This window comes from Carcharhinus amblyrhynchos, chromosome 12, assembly GCF_965287045.1.
Source record: "Carcharhinus amblyrhynchos chromosome 12, sCarAmb.v2.hapA, whole genome shotgun sequence".
Classification (NCBI taxonomy): domain Eukaryota; kingdom Metazoa; phylum Chordata; class Chondrichthyes; order Carcharhiniformes; family Carcharhinidae; genus Carcharhinus; species Carcharhinus amblyrhynchos.
The window spans coordinates 76,676,738-76,691,538 of record NC_137335.1 but is presented as its reverse complement, the minus strand read 5'-3'; the positions used below and the strand labels follow the sequence as shown (position 1 = coordinate 76,691,538).

Below are 14,801 nucleotides of genomic sequence, written 5' to 3'. Positions count from 1 at the left end.
CCAGTACTTGCAGGATATTGAACTCACAAGCTTCATAGCTGGGTCTGCTCTCGCCCTCGCCATACATCAGCCAGGAGTGGGTCAGGCACATGAACCGTATCCAGTTTTCCCCTCCCCCTTTGATCTATAGGTCCTCTTGTCCGCACTCTATCACTCCAGTGAGAGACCAGAGAAATAGTTCACCACTTGTCAGTGTCAATTTGATGCGTTGTTAGGTTGTCTATAGATATTACAAAACATTCTCTTTGGAGATTATAACTAAATTAGTGTTGAACTTTGTTTCAAGTCCCAAGTCATTTAATTCAAATTAGAAATTAACTTGAGACCTTTTGTGTTTAAAAATTGACATTGAAATAACCCAAATGGATTGTTCATTTTCTGCATTCCTCGAAGATTGTGGAATTGTTAATAAAAGTGCTTGTGCATTGATAATAACGGGCAGTAGATCAATTCTATGCATTGTTATTGAGGCAATATTCACAGACAATGTGATCTCCTTCACTTCGAGCAACTTTGGGGTAAAGCCTCAGACACGTGGAGAAAATGTTTTAATATAAGGAGAAACATTCTCATTGCCAAGATGGCATTGCGCAGAATTCAGTTATGACCATCCAAGAGGAAACATCTTTCCTCGTCTATGTCTTAAAAGGGAAATCTTAAACTGTGTCCCATAGTTCTAGTCTTCCCCACAAAGATAAAGATTATTGGAGTATTCACCCTATCAAGTATACCCCTCCAGGATCATTTTTGATTTAATAAGATTATCTCTTTTAAACTCCAATGGGTGCAAGTCCAACATGTTTAATCTTTCTCCGTAGGAGGAAGCAAGGAGTCAAGTGAACCTTCTCTGAATTGCTTCTGACGATTATATCCCCTTTCAAAAAAAGAGACCAAAGTTGTACACAGTTCTTCAGCTGTGGTCTCATCAAAGTCCCATACAGTTGCAATATAACATCTCTACGATTACATTTCTTCCCCCTTGTAATAAACACCAGCAATCCATTTGTCTTTCTAATAATTTGCCGTACCTGCAAACTAACTATTTGTGATTCATGTACTAGGACACCCAGATCCCTCTGTACATCACATTTTGCAATCTCTCGCAATGTAAGTAGTATTCTGCTGTTTTTCTAGCCAAGTGGATAAGTTCACATTTTCCCACATTATACTCCATCTGCCAAATTTTTGTCCATTCACTTAAACTATCTCTTATCATTTATGGCCTGTTGACCAGTTATTTGCCTACCCACCTTGGTGTCATCAGCAAAGTTAGCCACCTTGCATTTGATCCCTTCATCCAAGTCATTGATATTGATCGTAAATAGTTGTACTAGTTAGAGCTTGCAAGGAAGACCCATTTATCCTTCCACTTTGCTTCCTGTTAGCAAACCAATTCTTATCCATGCTATTATGTTCCTCCTACCTCATTTACTCACATCTTGTGTTGTAATTTTTGGTATGGCACTGCCTTTTGGAAATCCCAGTACAGTACATCTACAAGTTCCCCTTCATTCACCTTGCATGTTACTTCCTCAAAAAGATACTTAAACATGGTTTCTCTTTCACAAAACCACATTGACTCTGCCTGATCACATTACAGTTTTCTAAGCATTCTGATATAACCATCTTAATAATGGATTCTAGCAATTTCCCTATGTCATATTAAGCCAACTGGCCTTTAGTTACTTGCTTTCTCGAATACAGGTTTGCCACTTTCCATTCTACTGGGGTCCTTCCTGAATCTAAGGAATTTGGGAAGATTATAACCGATCCAATGCCTCTATTAACTCTGCAGTTCCTTTGAAGACCCAAGGGTGCAGGCCATCTGAAGCTGGGACCTTGTCAGTCTTTAGGTCTAATAATAACCTGACACCTTTTCCCTGGTGATGGTGATTGCTATAAGTTTTCCCCTTCCTTTTCACCTCTTGAGCTTCAAGTATCTTTGGAAAGTTTCCTAAGTCATCTACAGTAAAGACGGACACAAAATATCTGTCAAACATCTCTGCCATTTCCTTGTTCTTCATTATCAATTCACCCTCTAGAGCACCAGCAGAAAGTTTTAGTTATTTGCTGTATGTTTAAATACTTGTAGAAATTCCTACTATCTGCTTTTTTATTACTAGCTAGCTTTTTCTCATTCCACGCAAGCTTCCCCTTTGTTTTGTAGGCATTATCATGACTACTGTGTACTTAAACAATGCTTTATGTAATGTTTTATATATCCTTCCTAACATTACAGAATGTCAAATTGACCCTTGTAACGTTGTCCTATTTATTTTCTTCTGCGACATTTAAGTGCTTGGTGGAGGCAGTGAAAAGCTGCAAGTGTCGGGGCTGCATGTTACTGATGCTAATTTGAGAGAACATGCAGTAATCCTCAATTATAACTGGTGCGTTACTGTGATGTCATGATTTATAGGAGATTGGTGCGTTGCTGCAGTTACGAGGGTCAGAAGTGGGAGTCACCACAGGTAGAAAGAGGAGGTGTGGCTGGTTGGATCTTGTCTTGCTAAAGTATGCTCACATGATCAATGGATTTACTGCGTAAGTAATTTCACAAGGCAAGTTTTTTCTTTCTTTGGAAACGGCAGACTTTAATGATTGTGCAAAATTATTAATGTTGGAATCTACTTGAAATAAATATAATTTGGGTTGAAATGCAGCTGGTTCTAAATGGGTTTCAGCATGGGTATGGCGAAGCTACTAAGATTTCATTGCTGTTTTGTGTTTTATTCCCTGTGTAGCTTAGCACTTACCAAATTGGACATCCTGGATGTATTCACAGAGATTAAAGTCGGAGTGGCCTACAAGGTTGATGAGAAAGTAATACCACATTTTCCAGGTAAGCAGAGGGACCTCGGGGTCCTTGTGCATGAGTCGCAAAACCCCAGCTTGCAGGTGCAGCAGGTGGTCAGGAAGGCGAATGGGATGCTGGCCTTCATAGCGAGGGGGATTGAATATAAAAGTAGGGAGGTCTTGCTGCAGCTGTATAGGGCATTGGTGAGGCCGCAGCTGGAGTACTGTGTGCAGTTTTGGGCGCCGCACCTGCGCAAAGATATTTTGGCCTTGGAGGGAGTGCAGAGGAGGTTTACTAGGCTGATACCGGAGTTGAGGGGGTTGAGCTATGAGGAGAGGCTGAATAAACTGGGCTTGTACTCGTTAGAGTTTAGAAGAATGAGGGGAGATCTCATTGAGACTTATAAGATGATGAATGGGATGGATAGGATAGAGGTGGAGAGACTCTTCCCGCTCAAAACAGACAGTAGGACTAGGGGGCACAGCCTCAAGATAAAAAGGGGGCGGTTTAGAACGGAGTTGAGGAGGAACTTCTTCACTCAAAGGGTGGTGAATCTCTGGAATTCTCTGCCCGTTGAAGTGGTGGAGGCTGCCTCGCTAAATATTTTTAAGACGCGGGTTGATGGGTTTTTGATAAGAGAGGGGATTAAGGGTTATGGGGAGAGGGCGGGAAAGTGGAACTGAGCAGCGACAGATCAGCCATGATCTTATTGAATAGTGGGGCAGGCTCGAAGGGCTGGATGGCCTACTCCTGCTCCTATTTCTTATGTTCTTATGTTCAGCTTCACTACTTATTATTAGGAAGCATAGGTTGGACTAGGAGACTACAGGGACTGGGAACGTCCGAAATGTGGAGTTTTTTCAAGGAGCAGCTACTGCGAGTCCTTGATAGGTATGTCCCTGTCAGGCAAGGAGGAATTGGTAGAGCTAGGGAACCGTGGTGCACTAAAAAAGTTGATTCGTTGGTTAAAAAGAAAAAGGAGGCTTATGTCCGGATGAGACTTGAGGGCTCAGGTAGTGCACTAGAAAGCTTTAGATTGGCTAGGAGGGAGTTGAAGAGTGAATTAAGAAGGGCTAAAAGAGGACATGAGAAGACTTTGGCTGATAGGATTAAGGAGAATCCTATGGCGTTCTGTAGGTGTGTTAAGAACAGAAGGTTGGTTAGGGCCAGTTACAGACAGCAGAGGGAAGTTGTGTGTGGAACCGGAAGAGATTGGTGAGGCATTGAACCAATATTTCTCTTCGGTGTTCACGCAGGGGGACATGAATGTAGCTGAGGAGAACACTGGGTTGCAGGGGTGTAAACTAGACAGTATTGCAGTTGATAAGGGGGATGTGCTGGATATTCTTGAGGGTTTGAAAATAGATAAGTCCCCTGGTCCGGACGGGATTTACCCTAGGATTCTCTGGGAGGCAAGAGAGGTGATTGCAGAGCCTCTGGCTCTGATCTTCAGGTCGTCGTTGGTCTCAGGTATAGTACCGGAAGATTGGAGGACAGCAAATGTTGTCCCATTGTTTAAGAAGGGGAACAGAGACTTCCCTGGGAATTATAGACCGGTGAGTCTTACTTCTGTTGTGGGCAAGGTTTTAGAAAAAATTATTAGGGATAGGATTTATAGTTATTTGGAGAGTAATGAATTGATTGGAGATAGTCAGCATGGTTTTGTAGCGGGTAGGTCGTGCCTTACTAACCTTATTGAGTTTTTTGAGAAAGTGACCAAAGAGGTGGATGGGGGAAAGGCAGTTGACGTGGTATATATGGATTTTAGTAAGGCGTTTGATAAGGTTCACCATGGTAGGCTTCTGCAGAAAATGCAGATGTATGGGATTGAGGGTAATCTAGGAAATTGGATCAGGAATTGGCTAGCAGATAAGAGACAGAGGGTGGTGGTTGATGGTAAATATTCGTCATGGAGTTCAGTTATGAGTGGTGTGCCTCAGGGATCTGTTTTGGGGCCACTGCTGTTTGTAATTTTTATTAATGATCTGGATGAGGGTATAGTTGGGTTGATTAGTAAATTTGCTGATGACACCAAAGTCGGAGGTGTGGTAGATTGTGAGGAAGGGTGTCGTAGTTTGCAGAGCTGGGCCGAGAGGTGGCGGATGGAGTTTAATGCGGAGAAGTGTGAGGTAATTCACTTTGGTAGGAATGACAGATGTGTCGAGTACAGGGCTAACGGGAGGACTCTGAATAGTGTGGATGAACAGAGGGATCCAGGTGTATGTGTACATAGATCCCTGAAAGTTGGGAATCAAGTAGATAAGGTTGTTAAGAAGGCATACGGTGTCTTGGCGTTTATTGGTAGGGGGATTGAATTTAGGAGTCGCAGCGTCATGTTGCAACTGTACACAACTCTGGTGCGGCCGCACTTGGAGTATTGTGTGCAGTCTGGTCCCCACATTATAGGAAGGATGTGGAGGCTTTGGAGAGGGTGCAGAGGAGGTTTACCAGGATGTTGCCTGGTATGGAGGGGAGGTCCTATGAAGAGAGACTGAGGGATTTGGGGTTGTTTTCGCTAGAAAGAAGGCGGCTAAGAGGGGATCTTATTGAAACATATAAGATGATTAGAGGTTTAGATAGGGTGGACAGTGATAGCCTTTTTCCTCGGATGGAGAAAGCTAGCACGAGGGGGCATGGCTTTAAATTAAGGGGGGGTAGTTATAGGACGGATGTCAGGGGTAAGTTCTTTACCCAGAGGGTGGTGAGGGATTGGAATGCCCTGCCTGCTGCAGTTGTAAATGCGCCTAGTTTGGGGGTGTTTAAGAGATCCGTGGATAGGTTTATGGATGAAAAGGGATTGGTTTAGGTTAGAGGGTCATTGTTTTTTAACTGGTCGGCGCAACATTGTGGGCCGAAGGGCCTGTTCTGCGCTGTAATGTTCTATGTTCTATAACACTTTGAAGTTGTTTTGCATAAAAGTATATAATATCGGAAATTGTATGTGAAAAATGTCAACCTGATTTTAGTTACCAGCATTCTTTCTTCAAATTGTGTGTTTGATCTCACACCAAGAACTCAGAATGATACAGGACAGAAGGAGGTCATTTGGCCCATTGTGCGTGTGTTAGCTCTTTGAAGGAGCTATCCAATTACTCCTACTTTTTCTCTTTCCCCATAGCCCTGAGAATATCCCAAATATATTATTCCCAAATACTTATCCAATTTCCTTTTGAAAGTTATTATTAAACCTGCTTTCACTAACCAATCGGGCAGTGTTTTTCAGATTGCTAACGCTCAAGCACAGCGGGGTCATATACTGTAAGCACTGCATTTTTGTGAGCTCTGGCGCTACTTATCTTTCAATCTGTTTTTAATCCTGATGCACAACCCATAATTATCTGATCCTGATGGATACAACCTGCTATGATCCTGGAAAATTCTGGCAAAGGGAAGTCGAGAAAACCCTTGTTTGATTAAGGCAGTCGGGAGACAGTTGGGTCTGGTTCTTAGTGACAGTTCCACTGGTGAGCAGGCTTAAGCTTCAGTGATGCTATTGGCAGCAAAATGACGACTGCCATCTTGAATGAAGTTGTGGACAACAGTCTTGGCTCCTCGGCACTGATTTTTGATGCTCATATTGATGAACTGCGAGATATCCTAAAGAAAATGGATGAAAGGGAGATGAGAATCCTGTCAATTGAGAGGGCAGTTTCCTTGGCGAAAGCTTATCTTCAGTCCTTGGAAGTCCTGCTGCATAGTGCGTCATACATCCTGACTGACTCGGAGATGGGGCAGGAGAAGGAGCATCTGAGTGCCCTGTCTCCTGAGGGGTGCTAGGGGTGAAGTAGGGAATCGTTTGTTTGTTTGTTTCCTGAGAAAGTACAGACAGGTAGTCTGTCCTGAAAAAAGACTTGGCCCTTTTTCTATCGTTGGCGTCTCGAGTGTTGTTGCATTGGAGGGATTATGTTCTGCTGTAACTGGCTTATTTTTAGATATTCAGATTTGTTACATTGGCTTTCTATTTTGATGTGGCTATATGGGTAGTGGAGCAATTGTTTGATTGGTTGACTCATGGAATGTACGGTGGACATATTATCTGGTTGTTGGCGCTGCGTTGTTAGAAGTCCTGTGCCCTGATTAGATATTGAACTTGTCCAGGACTGATGGACAAGCAGGACTTAGTGAGGGATCGGATGAGTTTTGGATGAGCTTATGTTTCCTAAGCGTGAAAAGTAGGCCAGTTAGGAATGCTTTGGGATAGTTGAGTCCAGAGAGGTTGGAGGTGTGGGTATTAAAAGATGTTTTGGAATTCTGCTGATGCTGCCTTGGTTGAAATCACAGTTAATTCTGCTACCTGAGCTCCACTGTGCCATCTACAGGACGTTTGGAGTAAGTGCGTGATTTTTCTCATTGAAATGCAGGAACGTTTAGCAATTTAGACTCTAGAACATAAGAAATAGGAGCAGGAGTAGGCCATCTAGCCCTTCGAGCCTGCCCCGCCATTCAATAAGATCATGGCTGATCTGTCGCTGCTCAGTTCCACTTTCCCGCCCTCTCCCCATAACCCTTAATCCCCTCTCTTATCAAAAACCCATCAACCCGCGTCTTAAAAATATTTAGCGAGGCAGCCTCCACCACTTCAACGGGCAGAGAATTCCAGAGATTCACCACCCTTTGAGTGAAGAAGTTCCTCCTCAACTCCGTTCTAAACCGCCCCCCTTTTATCTTGAGGCTGTGCCCCCTAGTCCTACTGTCTTTTTTGAGCGGGAAGAGTCTCTCCACCTCTATCCTATCCATCCCATTCATTATCTTATACGTCTCAATGAGATCTCTCCTCATTCTTCTAAACTCTAACGAGTACAAGCCCAGTTTATTCAGCCTCTCCTCATAGCTCAACCCCCTCAACTCCGGTATCAGCCTAGTAAACCTCCTCTGCACTCCCTCCAAGGCCAAAATATCTTTGCGCAGGTGCGGCGCCCAAAACTGCACACAGTACTCCAGCTGCAGCCTCACCAATGCCCTATACAGCTGCAGCAAGACCTCCCTACTTTTATATTCAATCCCCCTCGCTATGAAGGCCAGCATCCCATTCGCCTTCCTGACCACCTGCTGCACCTGCAAGCTGGGTTTTTGCGACTCATGCACAAGGACCCCGAGGTCCCTCTGCACCGTTGCCTGCTGCAGTTTTTCGCCCCGTAAGTAATAGTCCTTCCTACCACTCTTCCTACCAAAGTGGACCACCTCACATTAAATGCCAACATTAAATTCCATTTGCCATTTCCTGGCCCATTCGCCCAGCCTATCTAGATCCTTCTGCAGACTCTCCACACCCTCCGCACAATTTGCCATTCCCCCAATCTTGGTGTCATCAGCAAATTTCGACACCCTACACTCGGTTCCCTCCTCCAGATCATCTATATAAATGGTAAAAAGCTGAGGCCCCAGCACCGACCCCTGGGGCACTCCACTAGTCACCATCCGCCAATCCGAATAGCACCCGTTGACCCCCACTCTCTGCCTCCTATTTGACAACCAATCCTCTATCCACGCTAACACCCTACCCCCAACTCCATGTCCCTTGACCTTCTGCAATAACCTCTTGTGAGGTACTTTGTCAAACGCCTTCTGAAAATCTAGAAAGACCACATCCACCGGCTCTCCTCTATCCACCGCCCTAGACACATCCTCATAGAACTCCAGTAAATTTGTCAGACACGACTTCCCTTTAATGAAACCGTGCTGCGTCTGCTCTATCAAGCAATTCCCTTCAAGATGCCTCGCAATTTCCTCCTTAATGACAGATTCTAACATTTTACCTACCACAGACGTTAAACTAACCGGCCTATAATTCCCCGCCTTTTGCCTGGCACCCTTCTTAAACAACGGCGTAACATTAGCCGTTTTCCAATCTTCCGGCACTTCCCCGGAATCCAGCGACGTTTGGAAAATAACCACCAAGGCATCCACTATCACCTCCGCCATTTCTTTCAGAACCCTCGGATGCATTCCATCCGGTCCTGGGGACTTGTCCACAATCAGCCCCTCCAGTCTGTCGAGCACCGCCTCTCTAGTAACAGTAATGTCATTAAGACCCTCCAGTCCTACCACCTTTCCATCGCTAACACCCAGCAAATTATTCACGTCCTCCTCCGTGAAGACAGAAACAAAAAAGTTATTCAATACCTTAGCCATATCCCCATCCCCTATCACCAGGTCCCCTTTCTCATCCTCTAAAGGACCAACGTTCACCCTAGCCAGCCTCTTCCTTTTTATATATTTATAAAAACTCTTGCTATCCTTTTTTATATTAAGCGCTAGCCCAGCTTCATAGTTTCTCCTACCCTTCTTTATCAACTTCTTTGTCAATCTTTGTTGACATTTAAACCTCTCCCAATCCTCTTCTCGCCCACTACTCTTAGCTACTCTAAATTCCTCCGCTTTTAATTTAACACTTTCCTTCACCTCCTTCGTTATCCACGGCTTATTACCTCTCCTCCTACTATCCTTTTTGACCATCGGAATAAATTTCTGCTGAGCACCAAGAAAGATCTCCTTAAAGATCCTCCACTGCTCCTCAACAGACCCTCCCTCCAACGCGCTCCCCCAGTCCACATTCGCCAATTCTTCTCTCATCCTACCGTACTCCCCTCTGTTCAAACAAAGGACGCGTGTCCGGGAACCCACTTTCTCCTCCTCCTCTGCTGACTTCTTTTCTGTATCACTCACAGACTGAAAAATACCGTATTCATTGAAATGTTAGGAGAGGACCTTTTAGTAATTATTACTTTTTTTATAACAAGTGTTCTGTTTTCTATTAATAATTACAACGCATCGATTGTTTTCCAGCTAACATAGAAGTCTTGAGCAAGGTAGAAGTTCAGTATGTGTCTCTGCCTGGCTGGAACACCAGCACAGCAAAATCAAGGACATTTGAAGATCTGCCTGAAAATGCCCAGAACTATGTCCGGTTTATCGAAGGACACCTTGGTGTGCCTGGTAAGTGTCACAATTGCCTCAAATTAATGAAAAATGCAATGGGACCCAAAGTTTCTTCCAAGAATTGTAATGTCTACGTGCCTGAATATATTTAAACAGGTATTGAAGTGCTTGCTAATAGCTACATGCTAATCCATTATGTTGAATTTCAGCTTATTTATCACTGGGCTGGAATTTTGGGATTGGCCTAACTTCAGTTTCTCATCACACCTCCAGCAGGAAAATATTGTGCCGGTGTGCCCAGGAGTTTCCTCTTTGCCCACTAAGGAGGTAAACCTTCACCAGATGATGGCCAGGAAGGAAGAGAGCCTTGAATGGGGTGCTCCCCTTCCCTGAGCTCAGGAAGGGACCAAGTGTAGAACTGATGGCTGCTACACTGATTGAGTGTGTAGATGGGCCACTATCACTGTGGTCTAGGATGCATGTGGTATTCCACCCACTGTCCCTGACCTTCCTACAGACTCTGGCAGCGAGTCCTATTGGACACTGCCAAATGCAATCCCAGCAAAATGACCAAGATTTTAACCAGAGAGATTTTATGGCTTTTTCTAAATCCCACTAATTGTGCTGTAAAACCATCATCTTTTCCATAGGTCCCACTTCCCAGGTGTGCTCTTTGCAAGGAACATAAGAACATTCACCTGATGAAGGAGCAGCACTCCAAAAGCTCATGATTCCAAATAAACCTATTGGACTTTAACCTGGTGTTGTGAGACTTCTTACCATAAGAACTAGGAGGAAGAGTTGGCCCCTCGAGCCTGCTCTGCCATTCAACACCATCATGGCAGATCTCATCTTGGCCTCATCTCTACCTCCCTGCCCATTTCCCATGACCCTTCATACCACCACTAATTAAAAACCTGTCTCCTTGTATTCCAGCATCCACTTCACTCTGAGTAGAGAATTCCCCAGATTCACCACCCTTTGAGTAAAGTAATTCCTCCTTATTTCTGTTTTACATCTACCTTAGCCTAAAACTATGGCGTGTCATTCTAGAATGTCCAACAAAGGGAACACCTGCTCTATGTCTATCCTCTCAATGCCCTGTAGCATTTTATATATCTCTTATTAGATCTCCTCTTCTTCTAAACTCCAGCAACTATAAGGTTAAACTGCTCAATTTCTCTTCAAAGTCAAGTTCTTCATCCCTGGAATCAATCTAGTCAACCTTCTCTGAACCACCTCAAATGCATTTATAGTCTTCCTCAAGTAAGGGGACCAGAACTGTGTGCGTTATGCCAGATGCGCTCTCGCCAATGCCCCATACAGTTGCAACAGCACTTCCCTACTTTTGTACTCTATTCCATTAGCAATGAATGCCAAAATTCCATATAAAGTTTAAGTTCATTTATTAGTGTCGCAAGTAGGCTTATATCAGTGAAGTTAGTGTGAAAGTCCTTTAGTCGCCACGCTCCAGCCAGCGCCTGTTCAGTACATTGAGAGAATTTAGCATGACCAGTACACCTAACCAGCATGTCTTTCAGATATACCAGGGAATTTTGATATTCCCTCCTTACTTTCCCCTCCCCTGCATTCTAACTTTCTTTGATTCATGCACAAGGACATCTAGATCCCTCTTCCCCCAAAACATAGGTTTCTCTCCATTTAACTTGCATTTTTATTCCCCTGACCAAAATGGATAACCTCACACATTACCACATTAAATTCCACCTCCAAAGTTTGGCCATACATTTAACCTATCTATATCGGTTTGTACATTTCTGATTTCCTCACTGCAATTTGCTTTCCCACCTATCTTAGCAAGTTCTGCAAATTTGCCTAGAGTACATTCTATCCTTGCATCCAAGTCATTAATATAAATCATAAATGATTGGTGTCCGAGGAGCAAACCACTCGTTACATCTTGCCAACCAGAAAAAGATACATTTATCCCCACTCTCTGCTTTCTGTTCATTGGCCAATCCTCTGTCCAAGCTAATATATTATCTCAACCCTGTGGGATCTTACGTTGTATATTAGCCTTTTGTGCAGCACTTTGTCAAATGCCTCCTGGAAGTTCATATATACGTCAAAGGGATCCCCGTTATCCACGTTGCTTGTTACCTTTTCAAAGAATTCTAGTATATTAGTCAAACACAATTTACCTTCATAAAACCATGCTGAATCTGACGGATTACGTTTTGACTTTCCAGATGTTCCATTACTACTTCCGTAAGAGTGGATTCCAACAATTTCCCAACAACATTTAATTCCTGAGTCCATAAACTTTCTGCCTGCTCCTTCTTTGAACATGAGCTGTTTTCCAATCCACTGGAACCTTAGCAGAATCCAGGGAACTTCAGAATATTATAACCAATCTCTGCTGCCACTTCCTTTAAGACCCTCGGATGTAGGCCCAGGACTTGTCTGCCTTTGTATCCCTTCCTCTTCCATCTTAACGCCACAAAACAGAGCAAAAATAATGATTCTATGTCACTGCAGCTTTTGCTGATGTCTTCACACAGCAACAGAACTCAGATTAGAAAAAGTGAGGCAACCAGATAAGCTACTTGGTTGTAGTGATTTCCCTTAACCCCACATAAATTCTGTTGCAAGTGTGTTGGGGATGGCTATGTTCAACTATCCGTGTCTAGAAGAAAGAATCCTGGTACTGTTCTGACATAATTAACTCAGTGACTGATGTACTACACCACGAGAGTACGAAAACGTATAGCTACTCAAGGTACAAGGGTCACTTGTAGCCACCCTTATTCTTGCTGTCTTATTTCTAGGTAATACAGCTTTTGAAAAATCAGTTTTCTTAAATCTTGGCTCAATCACACAAATACCACTGCCACCCGCCAGTCTTCCTTTGTCCTTTTACAAAATATTGACCCTTCTTTCATTCAGCTCTTCCCCAGGATTTTTAAATATATTATTTTCACTGGGAACTGCCACTGAGTTCCCTTTATCACACCAATCTATCTCCTTCTGAATTTGCAGCCCTCCTTTCCCTTACCTTTGGTCTGACATTAAACTTTTTAACTGTTCACCTATGCCTTCATGGTATCAGCCTTGGCTCAGATATAACATTCACGCTGAGCTGGAAGTTTGTGGGTTTAAGCCTTATTTCAGAGATTTGAATGCTTGATCTAAGTTCAGTGCTGCACTGTCAGAGGTGCCATCAGATTTAGACGATTAAACTGAGCCCAACTGTCCCTTCAGGTGGACATGAAAGGTCCCTGGCAATTTTCAAAGAGGTGTTCTCCCAATGTCCTGGCTAATAGTTTATTTATTAGTGTCACAAGTAAGCTTACATGCAGTGAAGTTGCTGTGAAAGTTCCTTAGTCGCCACACTCCAGCACCTGTTCAGGTACACGGAGGGAGAACTTAGCATAGCCAATTCATCTAACCAGCACGCCTTTCGGACTCTGGGAGGAAATCGGAGCACCCGGAAGAAACCCCATGCAGATACAAGGAGAACGTGCAGAGTCTGCACAGACAGTGACCCAAGCCAGGAATCGAACCTGGTCCCTGGCACTGGGAGGCAGCATTACTAACCATTGTGCCACCCCAATATCAATACCCAAAATCAGTACAGATAAAATAAATAATCTGATCAGTGTTTCTAGGATCTCGTGTGCAAATTGGTTGCAGAGTTCCCAACAATATAAGAGTGGATACTTCAAAGAGTACTTTGTTGATTGTAAAACTGTTTAAAATGTCCTGGGGTTGTGAAGGGTGCTATGCAGATAGTAGATCCATGTGATGTTAATGTGATAGAGCAGAGCTGATGTGTATGCTAATTGTTTAATGTTTTTTGTATTTGCAGTGAAATGGATTGGGATCGGCAAATCAAGAGAGTCTATGATCCAGCTGTTTTAGGATTGGTGTTGCCAAGAAGAATTTTATATCTCCAGAGTTAACTTTAGCAAGTTGAGATCCGGAGATGTTGGCTCTTCAAGTACCAAAATTAGTATTGTTACTATCTGGCAGAAATATAGGGAAGCACCCGCTCTGGTTTTTTTTTGTGGGGGGAGAGGGGAATGAGGGAATTATTTCAAACGTGACTTGTTGAACCCTGTTCAACGTTCAAAAAATGTATACTCTTCATTTTATTCAGGGATGGTTTAGTAGGCTGCTGTCAATAAGTATTACGAATACATGGCTCTGACATATTGAGCTTCAATATAACCTACCAGCACATGTTTGATTTTTAGGTGTACATTGAAGTTTTTTTTTAATATCTAAATGGAATTGCTGTTTTTTTAAAAAAAATTAATGATGGTGAATAAAACAGAAGCTTATTTCTCTATACATTGGAAGAACGTGATACTGGTTTCTCAGACCAGGGCTGGCTTGCTTTGTGCTGAAGCAGCTCTCTTTACAGGGCAAGACCTTTGAGCATTTTTGATGGGTATTGATGTAAAATTTAATTATGTTATAAATGACATAAATTGCAATAATTTTCAGACTACAGGCAACCGGTGTGATTGTATATCAGAAATCTAATGTGTGTGATCGTGTATTTGTCAGAGGCATTCATTCCATTGATTCTGGCTGATGGTCATGCTTTTTTTTAAAAAAATGTGTTCCACCACTCGTTTTATTTACTCAAAAGGGTCATCATCTGCAACCACCCACCACCACCCCCCCCCCACCCACCCCACACCCGCAATTTACACTCCCATAATGTTCATAACCAGGAAGGATTACAAGGTGGATGTCAAACTGAGGGTATCTGTTGTGGAGGGGTTTTAATTTAATTCTATTTATTTTGCTGGCGCCAGGAATTACAATAAGTATTGTTGAATGGTGTGAGGTATGATAACGTTTAATTTGAGGGATTAGTGACTGCAGCATACACCGCTGATTACCTTGCAATTGTTTTTAAAATTCTAAATATCAATGTACTAGAAACTTCAAAATTAAAAAGGTAGGTGTGGTGAAAGCTTTATCTAAAGACAATGTTAAAACTGTCCAAGAGATATCATCAGCACTTGATCCTTTAGAAAGGACTTGATACTCTAATCTCACAATGTTTTTGATTGCCCTGTTAGTGTTGGTGCTTCACCGATGTCAGAGTACTATTGGATGCTGCTAAGAAATTCCAGCACAGGCAGATGGG

At 43.1% G+C, this 14,801-nt stretch overlaps 1 protein-coding gene across 1 annotated transcript in view; it reads left to right on the top strand.

Annotated features, from left to right (window-relative positions):
• LOC145351119 (adenylosuccinate synthetase isozyme 2-like) overlaps positions 1-14,148 on the top strand; it is an 84,110-nt gene extending 69,962 nt beyond the window's left edge. Inside the window, exons 10-13 of the mRNA XM_080200773.1 lie at positions 2,420-2,544; positions 2,745-2,842; positions 9,584-9,733; positions 13,506-14,148. Of these exons, the coding sequence (XP_080056899.1) occupies positions 2,420-2,544; positions 2,745-2,842; positions 9,584-9,733; positions 13,506-13,558 (426 nt within the window). The 3' untranslated portion in view covers positions 13,559-14,148. The remainder of the gene's footprint in view (positions 1-2,419; positions 2,545-2,744; positions 2,843-9,583; positions 9,734-13,505) is intronic.
• Positions 14,149-14,801: the final 653 nt, after the last annotated feature.